This window comes from Pseudophryne corroboree, chromosome 7, assembly GCF_028390025.1.
Source record: "Pseudophryne corroboree isolate aPseCor3 chromosome 7, aPseCor3.hap2, whole genome shotgun sequence".
NCBI lineage: Eukaryota > Metazoa > Chordata > Amphibia > Anura > Myobatrachidae > Pseudophryne > Pseudophryne corroboree.
The window spans coordinates 75,232,751-75,248,689 of NC_086450.1; the positions used below are offsets into that span (position 1 = coordinate 75,232,751).

Genomic DNA, 15,939 nt, shown 5'->3' on the forward strand with positions numbered 1-15,939 from the left:
ATTTCTTAACTATGACTTAATTCATCAAATAATTTAAAGTTCTCCGCAGCCCAGTGGTCATCATGAAAATAAACACTTTATTCAGAGTTAGTATTTGCAATGTTGATGTCTTTAACCTGTACTGGCGAGTAGAGGTATGAGATTTGTTATCTGGAATACTTAGGATTTGCTGTTTTCGGTATTTTGGTTCACACTGCCTATAGGGGGTTGGGGTATGGGACTCAATGTCGACAGCAATTAGGTTGACACCCATTCGGTCAACATCCATTGGTCGACAGTGGGTAGGTCAACACTAGAAATAGGTCGACACTGCCATTAGGTCGACATGAACAAGATCGACGGGAAAAAAGGTCGACATGAGTTTTTAATGTTTTTTTGGTGTCGTTTTCTCCGTCAAGTGACCGGGAACACCCCAATTAGTGCACCGCATCCCCTTGCATGGCTCGCTTCGCTCTCCATGCTGCGGGCAAGGTGCCTCGCTCTGCTACCCCTGCGCTCAGCACAGGTTACAGTTCCCAATTGTAGTCCTTGTAGATCATAAAGTATGAAAAAGTAAAAAAAAAACCTGAAAAAATCCTGTCAACCTTTTTTCATGTCGACCTTGTTGATGTCAACCCAATGGCAGTGTCGACCTATTCCTAGTGTTGATCTACTCACTGTCAACCAATGGGTGTCGACCTAGAGTCCGGATACCAGGGGGATGTGTATTAAGCCTGGGAGAGTGATAAAGTGGATGGAGATAAAGTACCAAACAACCAGCTTCTGTCATTTTTCAAACACAGCCTGTAACATGGCAGTTAAGAGCTGATTGGTTGGTACTTTACCTCTCTCCGAAGCTTAGTACATAGACCCCTAATTCTTGTCTTTCCTCCAATAGGCACCTGGTATATCCCATTGCCACCAAGGGTCTTTTTCAGAGATGGACATTTTTGCACAGCAGCTCTGTTTTTGAATGCAGCTGCTGTGCAAAAATATGTTAATGCCTGCAGTAGGGCGTACACCATCAGGTTTATGTACATCTCTGTAGCAGACCCTAAATTGTTTCTCAGAGCTCATTACAGAGACTGTAGAAGGAAACAATTGGCAATCAAGCCAGCGTGTACAATAAATTGCCAAACAGCGGAAATAATAATAATATTTTCTCTAACGTCCTAAGTGGATGCTGGGGACTCCGTAAGGACCATGGGGAATAGCGGCTCCGCAGGAGACTGGGCACAAAAGTAAAAGCTTTAGGACTACCTGGTGTGCACTGGCTCCTCCCCCTATGACCCTCCTCCAAGCCTCAGTTAGATTTTTGTGCCCGAACGAGAAGGGTGCACACTAGGTGGCTCTCCTGAGCTGCTTAGTGAAAAGTTTAGTTTTAGGTTTTTTATTTTCAGTGAGACCTGCTGGCAACAGGCTCACTGCACCGAGGGACTAAGGGGAGAAGAAGCGAACTCACCTGCGTGCAGAGTGGATTGGGCTTCTTAGGCTACTGGACATTAGCTCCAGAGGGACGATCACAGGCCCAGCCATGGATGGGTCCCAGAGCCGCGCCGCCGGCCCCCTTACAGAGCCAGAAGACTGAAGAGGTCCGGGAAATCGGCGGCAGAAGACGTCCTGTCTTCAATAAGGTAGCGCACAGCACCGCAGCTGTGCGCCATTGCTCTCAGCACACTTCACACTCCGGTCACTGAGGGTGCAGGGCGCTGGGGGGGGCGCCCTGAGACGCAATAAAAACACCTTAGATGGCTAAAAATACATCACATATAGCTCCTGGGCTATATGGATGCATTTAACACCTGCCAGTTTTTCCTTAAAAAAGCGGGAGAAAGGCCGCCGAGAAGGGGGCGGAGCCTATCTCCTCAGCACACAAGCGCCATTTTCCCTCACAGCTCCGTTGGAGGGAAGCTCCCTGACTCTCCCCTGCAGTCCTGCACTACAGAAACAGGGTAAAGCAAGAGAGGGGGGGCACTAAATTTGGCAGATTAATAATACAGCAGCTATATAAGGGAAAAACACTTATATAAGGTTATCCCTGTATATATATAGCGCTCTGGTGTGTGCTGGCAAACTCTCCCTCTGTCTCCCCAAAGGGCTAGTGGGGTCCTGTCCTCTATCAGAGCATTCCCTGTGTGTGTGCTGTGTGTCGGTACGTTGTGTCGACATGTATGAGGAGGAAAATGGTATGGAGGCGGAGCAATTGCCTGTAATAGTGATGTCAACCCCTAGGGAGTCGACACCTGACTGGATGGTCGTATGGAAGGAATTACGTGATAGCGTCAGCACTTTACAAAAGACTGTTGACGACATGAGACAGCCGGAAAAACAGTTAATACCTGTCCAGGCGTCTCAAACACCGTCAGGGGCTCTAAAGCGCCCGTTACCTCAGATGGTCGACACAGACCCAGACACGGACACTGACTCCAGTGTCGACGGTGAGGAAACAAACGTATTTTTCAGTAGGGCCACACGTTACATGATCACGGCAATGAAGGAGGTTTTGAACATTCCTGATACTACAAGTACCACAAAAAAGGGTATTATGTGGGGTGTGAAAAAACTACCCGTAGTTTTTCCTGAATCAGATGAATTAAATGAGGTGTGTGATGAAGCGTGGGTTTCCCCCGATAAAAAACTGCTAATTTCTAAAAAATTATTGGCATTATACCCTTTCCCGCCAGAGGTTAGGGCGCGTTGGGAAACACCCCCAAGGGTAGATAAGGCGCTCACATGCTTATCAAAACAAGTGGCGTTACCGTCTCCGGATACGGCCGCCCTCAAGGAGCCAGCTGATAGAAAGCTGGAAAATATCCTAAAAAGTATATACACACATACTGGTGTTATACTGAGACCAGCAATCGCCTCAGCCTGGATGTGCAGTGCTGGGGTGGCTTGGTCGGATTCCCTGACTGAAAATATTGATACCCTGGACAGGGACAGTATATTATTGACTATAGAGCATTTAAAGGATGCATTTCTATATATGCGAGATGCACAGAGGGATATTTGCACTCTGGCATCAAGAGTAAGTGCGCTGTCCATTTCTGCCAGAAGAGGGTTATGGACGCGACAGTGGTCAGGTGATGCGGATTCCAAACGGCATATGGAAGTATTGCCGTATAAAGGGGAGGAGTTATTTGGGGTCGGTCTATCGGACCTGGTGGCCACGGCAACGGCTGGGAAATCCACCTTTTTACCCCAGGTCACCTCTCAGCAGAAAAAGACACCGTCTTTTCAGGCTCAATCCTTTCGTCCCCATAAGGGCAAGCGGGCAAAAGGCCACTCATATCTGCCCCGGGGCAGAGGAAGGGGAAAAAGACTGCAGCAGGCAGCCTCTTCCCAGGAACAGAAGCCCTCCCCCGCTTCTGCCAAGTCCTCAGCATGACGCTGGGGCCTTACAAGCGGACTCAGGTACGGTGGGGGGTCGTCTCAAGAATTTCAGCGCGCAGTGGGCTCACTCGCAAGTGGACCCCTGGATCCTGCAGGTAGTATCTCAGGGGTACAAATTGGAATTCGAGACGTCTCCCCCTCGCCGGTTCCTGAAGTCTGCTTTACCAACGTCTCCCTCCGACAGGGAGGCGGTATTGGAAGCCATTCACAAGCTGTATTCCCAGCAGGTGATAATCAAGGTACCCCTCCTACAACAGGGAAAGGGGTATTATTCCACGCTGTTTGTGGTACCGAAGCCGGACGGCTCGTGAGACCTATTTTAAATCTGAAATCCTTGAACACTTACATACAAAAGTTCAAATTCAAGATGGAGTCACTCAGAGCAGTGATAGCGAACCTGGAAGAAGGGGACTATATGGTGTCTCTGGACATCAAGGATGCTTACCTCCATGTCCCAATTTGCCCTTCTCACCAAGGGTACCTCAGGTTTGTGGTACAGAACTGTCACTATCAGTTTCAGACGCTGCCGTTTGGATTGTCCACGGCACCCCGGGTCTTTACCAAGGTAATGGCCGAAATGATGATTCTTCTTCGAAGAAAAGGCGTCTTAATTATCCCTTACTTGGACGATCTCCTGATAAGGGCAAGGTCCAGGGAACAGTTAGAGGTCGGAGTAGCACTATCTCAAGTAGTGCTACGACAGCACGGGTGGATTCTAAATATTCCAAAATCGCAGCTGATTCCGACGACACGTCTGCTGTTCCTAGGGATGATTCTGGACACAGTCCAGAAAAAGGTATTTCTCCCGGAGGAGAAAGCCAGGGAGTTATCCGAGCTAGTCAGGAACCTCCTAAAACCAGGCCAAGTGTCAGTGCATCAATGCACAAGGGTCCTGGGAAAAATGGTGGCTTCTTACGAAGCGATTCCATTCGGCAGATTCCACGCAAGAACTTTTCAGTGGGATCTGCTGGACAAATGGTCCGGATCGCATTTTCAGATGCATCAGCGAATAACCCTGTCTCCAAGGACAAGGGTGTCTCTCCTGTGGTGGTTGCAGAGTGCTCATCTTCTAGAGGGCCGCAGATTCGGCATTCAGGACTGGGTCCTGGTGACCACGGATGCCAGCCTGAGAGGCTGGGGAGCAGTCACACAGGGAAAAAATTTCCAGGGCTTGTGGTCAAGCCTGGAGACATCACTTCACATAAATATCCTGGAGCTAAGAGCCATCTACAATGCTCTGAGCCTAGCAAGACCTCTGCTTCAAGGTCAGCCGGTGCTGATCCAGTCGGACAACATCACGGCAGTCGCCCACGTAAACATCCACCCGGGGGAGTGGGGACTTCACCCAGAAGTCTTCCACATGATTGTGAACCGTTGGGAAAAACCAAAGGTGGACATGATGGCGTCCCGCCTCAACAAAAAACTAGACAGATATTGCGCCAGGTCAAGGGACCCTCAGGCAATAGCTGTGGACGCTCTGGTAACACCATGGGTGTACCAGTCAGTGTATGTGTTCCCTCCTCTGCCTCTCTTACCCAAGGTACTGAGGATCATAAGAAGGAGAGGAGTAAGGACTATACTCGTGGCTCCGGATTGGCCAAGAAGGACTTGGTACCCGGAACTTCAAGAGATGCTCACAGAGGACCCGTGGCCTCTACCTCTAAGAAAGGACCTGCTCCAGCAGGGACCCTGTCTCTTACAAGACTTACCGTGGCTGCGTTTGACGGCATGGCGGTTGAACGCCGGATCCTGAAGGAAAAAGGCATTCCGGATGAAGTCATCCCTACCCTGATCAAAGCCAGGAAGGATGTAACCGTACAACATTATCACCGTATTTGGCGTAAATATGTTGCGTGGTGCGAGGCCAGGAAGGCCCCTACAGAGGAATTTCAACTGGGTCGTTTCCTGCATTTCCTACAAACAGGACTGTCTATGGGCCTAAAATTAAGGTCCATTAAGGTTCAGATTTCGGCCCTGTCGATTTTCTTCCAAAAAGAACTGGCTTCAGTTCCTGAAGTACAGACGTTTGTCAAGGGGGTACTGCATATACAACCTCCTTTTGTGCCTCCAGTGGCACCTTGGGATCTAAATGTAGTTTTGGGATTCCTAAAATCACATTGGTTTGAACCACTTTCCACTGTGGACTTAAAATATCTCACATGGAAGGTGGTAATGCTGTTAGCCCTGGCTTCAGCCAGGCGTGTCTCAGAATTGGCGGCTTTATCCTATAAAAGCCCTTACCTAATTTTTCATATGGACAGGGCAGAATTGAGGACTCGTCCTCAATTTCTCCCTAAGGTTGTTTCAGCATTTCACTTGAACCAGCCTATTGTGGTGCCTGCGGCTACTAGGGACTTGGAGGACTCCAAGTTGCTGGACCGTAGTCAGGGCCCTGAAAATATATGTTTCCAGGACGGCTGGAGTCAGAAAATCTGACTCGCTATTTATCCTGTATGCACCCAACAAGCTGGGTGCTCCTGCTTCTAAGCAGACTATTGCTCGCTGGATTTGTAGTACAATTCAGCTTGCACATTCTGTGGCAGGCCTGCCACAGCCAAAATCTGTAAATGCCCATTCCACAAGGAAGGTGGGCTCATCTTGGGCGGCTGCCCGAGGGGTCTCGGCTTTACAACTTTGCAGAGCAGCTACTTGGTCAGGGGCAAACACGTTTGCTAAATTCTACAAATTTGATACCCTGGCTGAGGAGGACCTGGAGTTCTCTCATTCGGTGCTGCAGAGTCATCCGCACTCTCCCGCCCGTTTGGGAGCTTTGGTATAATCCCCATGGTCCTTACGGAGTCCCCAGCATCCACTTAGGACGTTAGAGAAAATAAGAATTTACTTACCGATAATTCTATTTCTCATAGTCCGTAGTGGATGCTGGGCGCCCATCCCAAGTGCGGATTGTCTGCAATACTTGTACATAGTTATTGTTACAAAAATCGGGTTATTATTGTTGTGAGCCATCTTTTCAGAGGCTCCTCTGTTATCATGCTGTAAACTGGGTTCAGATCACAGGTTGTACGGTATGATTGGTGTGGCTGGTATGAGTCTTACCCGGGATTCAATATCCTTCCTTATTGTGTACGCTCGTCCGGGCACAGTATCCTAACTGAGGCTTGGAGGAGGGTCATAGGGGGAGGAGCCAGTGCACACCAGGTAGTCCTAAAGCTTTTACTTTTGTGCCCAGTCTCCTGCGGAGCCGCTATTCCCCATGGTCCTTACGGAGTCCCCAGCATCCACTACGGACTATGAGAAATAGAATTATCGGTAAGTAAATTCTTATTTTTTTTTCTATCTGGTATGGTTTCTGGATAACAGATCTGGATAAGAGATCCCATGCCTGTATATGGTTTGTGACTGGTCTAGTATGTGAGCTTTGTATCTCTTTGTAATGGTTGTATATTAAGTTTTTCTTATATGAACTCTATAGGCGTCTCCTGGATACGGAGGATGAGCTCTCTGATATCCACACAGACTCTGTCCCACTGGAGGTACGGGACTGGTTGGCTTCCACCTTCACACGGAAGATGGGAATGAGGAGGAGGCGGCCGGAAGAGAAACCAAAGTTCCGGAGTATTGTCCATGCAGTTCAAGCGGGAATATTTGTTGAAAGGTGAGATATTTAATTCCCAAGACTTTAAAAGTTAGTATCTCAATAGCATTGCAGGGCATAGAAAATTTGTTTTTTTGTTAGAATACCAAAAACATAATTTTCATATCGGGAACTAACACTCGGGCCACCTGTCTCTCTTCTAATATCTTTCAAAGGAAGATGGAGATTTCTGACTTTTAATATTTCTTGCGATAGACTATTTGGAATCAAAAAATTGTTATCCTCGAACGCATAGTTTCCAGGAAAAAACCTAGAAATACCTAAAACCGCCTACGGGGCATTTTTGTCCCATATAGGAATTCAGCGCTTTTGGTCGTTGTTGTACATCGTTAGTGGTCGTCACTTTTGTCGATTACTCATACAAAGAACATGATTGGTGAGCCGTATGTGAACTTATTATCCAAGTTTGCCCATTTTTTGCTGATCTTACAGATTTTTTTATGTTGGGGGCCTACATAGTCCAAATAGAGCACTATTTAAATGTGGGGGTTTCGAGATTTGAAAGTGGTATTTGACTGTGTTATTTGATCACCAGAGGGTCGCTTCAATGCAAAAGACACCCATCTCTTACATAAAATAGACGAATAGCTGGCCCAAGACACATCTGATTACTGACGGAACATTTTTGTCTCGACGGTTGTATTAGAGAGTTCGCAAAGTCCAGCGGTCCAAGTGTTAAAATGAATAATATTATATTCTCTAATTAAATGTCAATAATGTAGTTTGTACACTAAACTATACTACTGTAGTTAATTTACTCTGGTAACATTGTTGTTCCTGCTGGTAGTAGTGCTGCATCCTGTGTAATTACAATTACTAAGTGATTAGCAGCTTCTGTATCTATTTTTACTCAATAATTCAACTGCCATTTATTAGAAAATGCAATGATATCAGTTATACAGGTAGGAAGTTATAATGCTTGTGGCCACTAGAGGGTGCTGTATATGTAAAGGCATCTGCCACTTAAGACAAACTTACAACCTCATCTTTCCACACCGTGCTGAATAGAGCTCTTCCATTCCATTAAATAAGACTAAACAGATGCTGCCTTGCTAGTAATTATAGACATATAATGAGTGTTCCTCAGGGGCAGTTTAAGGCCCCCTCCTCTCTTAAATTGCTCCTGAGAAACACTCATTATATGTCTAATCATTTTTAGGCACCATGAAAATCAGACCGTATGCGATGTGTGTCTGAGACGCCACCGAATAAAAACATAGCACCACTGTGCCCGACACCGGCAGTGCCTGCGAATAAGAATCAGGCCACTTACGAAGAGTCTCATACTGTGCAGCGCATGTCAGTACTGTCTGTGTGTCACTAAACTGGAAACTAGAGAGATTATAATGGAGAATTAACTGTAGATAAAACCCTGTCAGACATAAGCTCCATTGGCGTTATCTATAATGGGTGCAGGGTGTGTGGGGGAAGTGGGCCACTGGGTCCTGGTGGGCCCACACTGCACACCCTGCACCCATATAATTATTCTTACCCCTCCGGAGTCCTGCTGCGGCCGTGCTGGTGACATAAATCACTGGGAAAATGGAGCAGCGGCCATTTTCTCTGTGATTTGCACATGTGCAGTAATTATGTCCCTGAGAACAAGGCGCACGCACCATTTTCCCAGAGACCTGTGCACCTGGCACAAAACCAGAGTCTACAGTGCTGCGGCCACTGACAAGGAGTAGGGGGCCCGTACAGAGCCGCACACGGGCCCACTCCTCTCTTAATCTGCCCCCGCTCAGCTCTAATCTTTGAACAGTTCTTTCATTATCATCCAAATTATCTTCCACCCAAGGAGCCTACCATGGGAACAGCACATGGTGAATTTAACAGATTTAATGTAAGAAATGCCATTTCTAATCATTTGTACCTGGAATATACTAAAAGCAGTAATGTCAATTGACATAAAGCACTTTAATGATATGAGAACTGATATTTAAATCAATGCATCTCTGTTCTGAGTCGTTATACTTCCGATCTTGAATATGTGAGTTTATACTGTACATTCCACATGGGCTGCATTGTGACGACGAAGAGCTCAATGTTCATAATATGTTGTAAATGTCATATAACAGACCTACTCAAGCCAACCAGCAATCAAATCTGGAGCCTAATTAATAGGTAGCAGACAGGGTCATGCAGAATTTATACTGGAAGATTGCAGCATCTACCAGCATTAACCGGGAGATACTGACGCGGTGTTTGATCCTGGCTGAGGATGTTGTCACATATTTGGATATAGGGCATGATATTCGTTTCATTTTCATTGGGACACTTAATTTTTTTTCTCAGAGATTTTACGTAAATCTGTTTTGAATACAAATATGTATGATGCACAGAACTCCGCAGAAACGAGTGGTAACCCAGGGCAACAGAAACAAACACCTCTGCATAACTCTGGCAAAAAGGCACAGACTGAAGTAAAAAAAGAAAAATAGAAAAAATGTATTTCATAAAAGAAGCAGGAAAAATTGTACAAGACGTTCAATTCCAGGCATATGAAATTGGCAAACCTTTATTCAAGCAGATGTTCTTAATTTATCTTTGGTGCCCCATATGCAAAGCTTTCAAAGATATTCCAGCCACATTAACAGCTCACAGTGGAGTTGGATGAGATCTGGCAACTTGACCTTTGAATTAGCTCATAAATTTGCCCACTTATACATGTAGCCAACTACAGTCCTCGTGGCCCACTACCAATGCATGTTTTACAGTTCTCCTAGGGTGCACAGGTGTATTTATCACTGGCTAGGACTGTAGCTAGGGGTGTGCAAGTCGTATGTTATGTCACTGCCCCATGGAACCTGCATGTAGCTTAGAGGGTGAATGGAATGGCACCCTGTAACCAGTAGCATTACCGCAGCGCCACCCAGAGGGACGTTCTAGGCAGGCAACCTGCCACCTGTGGAGCTGCCCGGAGAATCCTTTGGATGCTCTGAGAAGAACTTTACTTAACAAAGGTGGCATCCACGCCCCGTAGGTGTGATGTCATCAGTGGCGGATTTTATCTATTAGCTTCCTGTAGCCCCCAGGTAAAATCCGCCACCCAGTTCAGTGTCAGTGAGCCAGTTGCAGTCTGTGACTACACTGGTTTCACTGTGACTGGCAGTGGCTTCCTATTGGAAGTCCTACCTGTCAGTCACAGACACACAAGGCAGTCCTATTGGGAGGTGTATCCTTCCTCTGGGAAAGCCAGACCGGGCTGCGATAAGCAGAGAGCTGTCTTCTTGTAGGAAGCCACTCCCTGTCTTTAGCAGTTCAATCCAGCTTCTATGGGCTGCAGTTGGTGCAGTCCATAGAAGCTGGGGTTTGAACATGCGCAGTCGCACCACGGTGTCTGCGCATGTGCCACTCCCAGCACATGACTGATCCATTGTGCAGTTACTGGAACCCAGGGACTGGCTGTCTCATCTCCAGGCATGAGGGTAGTGGCAGCCCCCACACCCACGCTGGATGTGATAATGCAGCACCATAATGTAGTGTCCTATCGCCCTATGCCGGCCGAGACCCCTGAGCGCATGCTGTAATGCTGAGAGGGCAGGCCCATCATCCATATGTATTACAGCAATGCCCGAGGCATACCAATTACAACCCCATCATGACATCACAGTTTTAGGAAGTGGGGGTGGCCCTATTACCAGCCAACACATTTTTTTAAAAATCCACAAGTGGTGCTAACTATTTCATCTGTGATAGTGACATCTGTACAACATGCAAAACATATGAGCAAACAGAAAAAGCATATATGCACCTAACTTTTTAAGAATGAACAAATAATAGAACATGCTGAATAATGTATATACAAGAGTATGTTAGGTTCCTGGTGCTCAGAACAAGGGAGATGTTATGAAGTGAGTACAGAGCACCAGGACGTAATGCTGGGAAAGGGGAATGGAAAGGGAATAGCCCCTGGCGCCCTATCTCCGTTGTCGCGCCCGTGCTGTCAGTACACTCTTGCGAGACTATGGTTGCTTGAGCCCAAGGCAGCCGCGTTTGAAGGGCGGATTACGTCTGCCCAACTTCGATGCCCCCTCAGGTCTTAATGAGAGACAAAGAGTGAACCGAGACAGGGTGATAACAAGGGGCCCTCTAACTAAACAACAAAGCCAGGGGCTACTAACAAACCTAAAACCAAAGTATGTGCGGCTTGCCGCCAAAGGAAAAGAACAACAAAGGAAATGCTGACCACACGCCGACGCAATACTTTTGTGTACCGGCGGTGACAGCATAAGCAGAACCCTCTGCAAAACACCAGTGACAGAAATAATAACGGAATACAGCGGCCTAGGTCGACGGACGCGGCAGAGCCGCTACTCACGGAACCAGTACGAATACTGGCAAATGGACAGGAACCCCCAATGCTGCTGACACAGACTCTCAGAACTGGAGTACAGGCAGAATCCCAAACGAGAGACCGGTGGACACCAAGAAGCCAGAAACTCGACCAGGCATAGGCAAAGCCACAGGACTTCTGGACAGGAACGCTTCACGGCAGGACACGGGATCAGACACAGGAATCGACACAGGGACTGACACAGGAAGCAGCTCGACAGACACTGCTACACAGGAGCTCAGGGACTGGCAGGAACAAGCTCAGGACTCAAGCAGACTGGAAACCTAGAAATATCACCAGCGTCTGTGAATTGCACTCAGCCAGCATATAACAGAGAGGCCTAATTAATTATGCGATGCAGCTGCCCTGTTGCATGACTCCAAACTGACAAGATGCAATTAGCAGCCAGGTGAGGCTGAACACATGGGAACAAGCTGCAATTACACAGACTCACCACCGGCAACAAACAAGAGTATTCTTAAACAGAGCAACGGGAAATCCTGGCCTGCAAGACAACTTATAAACATAAAATAGGAATGAACCACTCTACCTGTGGTTCATAACAGTATCCTCTCCTTAAGGGAGAGCTCCAAGCACCCCATGACACCCACGGGGAACATAAACAGAAGTATAACATAAAATACCTAACCGACATGCAAAACAGGAATGAGCCACAGCTGTGGCTCATAACAGTACCCCCCCCCCCCCCCCTTGAGGAGGGGTCAAAGGACCCCAAAATACAGACTATCCAAAACAGGGGATACAAAAAAAACCTGACACACTGGTCTAACAGACAAGAAAACAGAAACAAGCTGTAACAACAGCTTGTAACAGTGCCCTCCCCTTGATGGTGGCCACTGGACACAAGACCAGGAAAAAAATCCTTTTCTTTTTTTTTTTATCAAGGCAAGAGTCAAAAATTATTTCTTTTTCTTCTTCTTCTTTTTACAAAGCTCTTTAGGTCTGACCAAGGTAATTCCCCAAACATTGTCTGAACTGATGGTACCACCCAGCAAGGCTGCGTTCAAATCAGAGATAGGTTTCTTACCCTTGGGAGCTGAACTTTCAGGCAAAGTACTCCTATTAGAAGAAGTCAGAAAAGCACATCCTGCAGTCAAAACAACGGGCTGAGACTCTTGTGCCGAGTTTACAGTATTTGGTGGACTCTCAGCAGACAAGACGGGTGACTTAGAGGAACCTGAACCAATTTCTTTGGAACCATATCTTTTAATAATTGCATCACTGAATGCTGGGGGATCCTGAAGAATGGGATCTTCAGCTTTCATTAGGCTGGTCGCCCACTCAAAAGGCTCTCCTCTAAAAGAATAAATCAGATAGAGCACAAGGTTTTCTGAAGTGATGCCCAGAAATGGTCTAGACAACATAATAATGTAATAGTGTTTGTAAAGCGCCAGAAATTGGGCTAAGTCCCCATCAAAGATTATGGATGTTGAGATATCAACAGAGTCAGGATCTGTTTCCTTCCCATCTGACTGACTGGAGTGCTTTGCTAGGACCTGGTCACTATTGACCTTACTCGAGGCTGAGACTCTCTGAACCCCACCCGGGGCAGTGACTTTCTAAACCCCACCCGGGGCAGTGACTTTCTGAACCCAACTCGGGGCAGTGACTTTCTGAACCCCACCCAGGGCAGTGACTTTCTGAACCCCACCCGGGGCAGTGACTTTCTGAACCCCACCCGGGGCAGTGGCCTTCGGGAACCCCGCTGGGGCAGTGGCCTCCGGGAACTCCGCTGGGGCAGTGGCCTCCGGGAACCCCGCTGGGGCAGTGGCCTCCGGGAACCCCTCTGGGGTCAGCACCTCGGATTCTTTTACTGGGACCGAGCCGTCGGCCTCCCCCACTGGGACCGAGCCATCGGCCTCCCTCACTGGGACTGAGCCATCGGCTTCCCTCACTGGGAGTGAGCCATTGGCCTCCCTCTCTGAGTCGATAATTATCGAAACTTCTCTCGGGACTATGACTTCCGGGACTTTTGCTGAAGCTATAACCTTCAGAACCTCCACAAATGCTATGCCTCTTAAGTTCTTTCCTGGGGAAGCGACCTCTAGCCCCTTTTTTGAGGCTGCGTCTCTCGAGACCCCACTTGGGGATATTACTTCAAAGATCTCTTCTGGTGTTTTGCTTCTCGAGTTCCCTTCTAGAACTATGGTTTTAGATACCCTTTCTGGGGTTGCGCTCTTCAAGTCCCTACCTGGGGTAACAGCTTCTGAGACCCCTTCTGGTATGGAAACCTGAGCTATAATATTTGATGTCCCTCTATAAGCTAGAGCATCGGGTACCGCTCCAGCGCTCTGGGCATCGGGTACCGCTCCAGCACTCTGGGCATCGGGCACCGCTCCAGCACTCTGGGCATCGGGCACCGCTCCAGCACTCTGGGCATTGGGTACCGCACCAAGATCCTGAGCATCGGGCACCTCTCCAGGACCCTGGGCAACGGGCACCACTCCAGGACCCTGGGCAACGGGCACCACTCCAGGACCCTGGGCAACGGGCACCCCTCCAGGACCCTGGGCAACGGGAAGCCCTCCAGTACCCTGGGCAACGAGCACCACTCCAGGAACCTGGGCAACGGGCACCACTCCAGGAACCTGGGCATCGGGCACCACTCCAGGAACCTGGGCATCGGGCACCACTCCAGGAACCTGGGCATCGGGCACCACTCCAGGGGCTTGCAACTCTGCTTCAACAGGAACCTCAAGAGAGGAGAGAAACATTCTCTTTTGATTCCTGAATCTATAATGGGGCTCCCTTGCCCAAGGACCCCAATTATAGGACAGAGAGCTTTTTAGTGTGGGTTGTGTGACAAGTACCTCTGCCACAGTAGAGACAGGAGTAGGTCTTGTATCCTGACTCAACTTGGCCAGAGGGCAAGACTCGTCACCACACTTTGGCTTGCGCAACTCACAGGTCTGCAGATAGTGGCCTAAACCCCCACAATATAGGCATAAGTTTAAGTTTCTGCGACGCAGACGCTCCTCTTCTGAGAGCCTGGGCCGCAGAAAACTTTTAAACCTTTTCTCTTCAATTAAACCAGAGGATTCTCTTGTCACCATACTGTGAACAAGAGTCTCTTTAGAGATAGATGTACTCTCAACGACTTCTGGCAAGATGAGCAAGATTTTAGTCAGAAGGTTTTGCAGTTGCTTTAAGGATTGCTGCAAAACTTATAGTCGCTCTGGTCTCAAAGCACTGAAAGCAGAGTTCAGGGCTGAGAGAGATGCCTGCAGGGCTTGCATAGTATACATAGGAGGATTTAAAACTAGACAAGACAAGGCAAGACTAGACAAGGCAAGACTAGACAAGGCAAGACTAAATTTTTAAACTAGACAAAACAAGACTGTTTTTTTTTTTTTAAAAACACCGGACTGGATTCTAAACACCGGACTGGATTCTAAACACCGGACTGGATTCTGCACACTGAATTCTAGACAGGACTGGATTCTAAACACCGGACTGGATTCTAGACTAGACACTGGACTGGGCCAAAAAAGAAAAAAGTTTTATTTCTTTTTTGTGGTAGGGCTGGTGATAATGTTAGGTTCCTGGTGCTCAGAACAAGGGAGATGTTATGAAGTGAGTCCAGAGCACCAGGACGTAATGCTGGGAAAGGGGAATGGAAAGGGAATAGCCCCTGGCGCCCTATCTCCGTTGTCTCGCCCGTGCTGTCAGTACACTCTTGCGAGACTATGGTTGCTTGAGCCCATGGCAGCCGCGTTTGAAGGGCGGATTACGTCTGCCCAACTTCGATGCCCCCTCAGGTCTTAATGAGAGACAAAGAGTGAACCGAGACAGGGTGATAACAAGGGGCCCTCTAACTAAACAACAAGGCCAGGGGCTACTAACAAACCTAAAACCAAAGTATGTGCGGCTTGCCGCCAAAGGAAAAGAACAACAAAGAAAATGCTGACCACACGCCGACACAATACTTTTGTGTACCGGCGGTGACAGCATAAGCAGAACCCTCTGCAAAACACCAGTGACAGAAATAATAACGGAATACAGCAGCCTAGGCCGACGGACGCGGCAGAGCCGCTACTCACGGAACCGGTACGAATACTGGCAAACGGACAGGAACCCCCAATGCTGCCGACACAGACTCTCAGAACTGGAGTACAGGCAGAATCCCAAACGAGAGACCGGTGGACACCAAGAAGCCAGAAACTCGACCAGGCATAGGCAAAGCCACAGGACTTCTGGACAGGAACGCTTCACGGCAGGACACGGGATCAGACACAGGAATCGACACAGGGACTGACACATGAATCGACACAGGAAGCAGCTCGACAGACACTGCTACACAGGAGCTCAGGAACTGGCAGGAACAAGCTCAGAACTCAAGCAGACTGGAAACCTAGAAATATCACCAGCGTCTGTGAATTGCACTCAGCCAGCATATAACAGAGAGGCCTAATTAATTATGTGATGCAGCTGCCCTGTTGCATGACTCCAAACTGACAAGATGCAATTAGCAGCCAGGTGAGGCTGAACACATGGGAACAAGCTGCAATTACACAGACTCACCACCGGCAACAAACAAGAGTATTCTTAAACAGAGCAACGGGAAATCCTGGCCTGCAAGACAACTTATAAACAT

At 48.0% G+C, this 15,939-nt stretch overlaps 1 protein-coding gene across 3 annotated transcripts in view; it reads left to right on the forward strand.

The window, feature by feature from the left end:
* PDE1A (phosphodiesterase 1A) overlaps positions 1–15,939 on the forward strand; it is a 557,427-nt gene that overhangs the window by 441,689 nt on the left and 99,799 nt on the right. For all 3 annotated transcript variants that reach the window (XM_063933325.1, XM_063933326.1, XM_063933324.1), the window contains exon 3: positions 6,806–6,988. In XM_063933325.1, the coding sequence (XP_063789395.1) occupies positions 6,806–6,988 (183 nt within the window). The remainder of the gene's footprint in view (positions 1–6,805; positions 6,989–15,939) is intronic.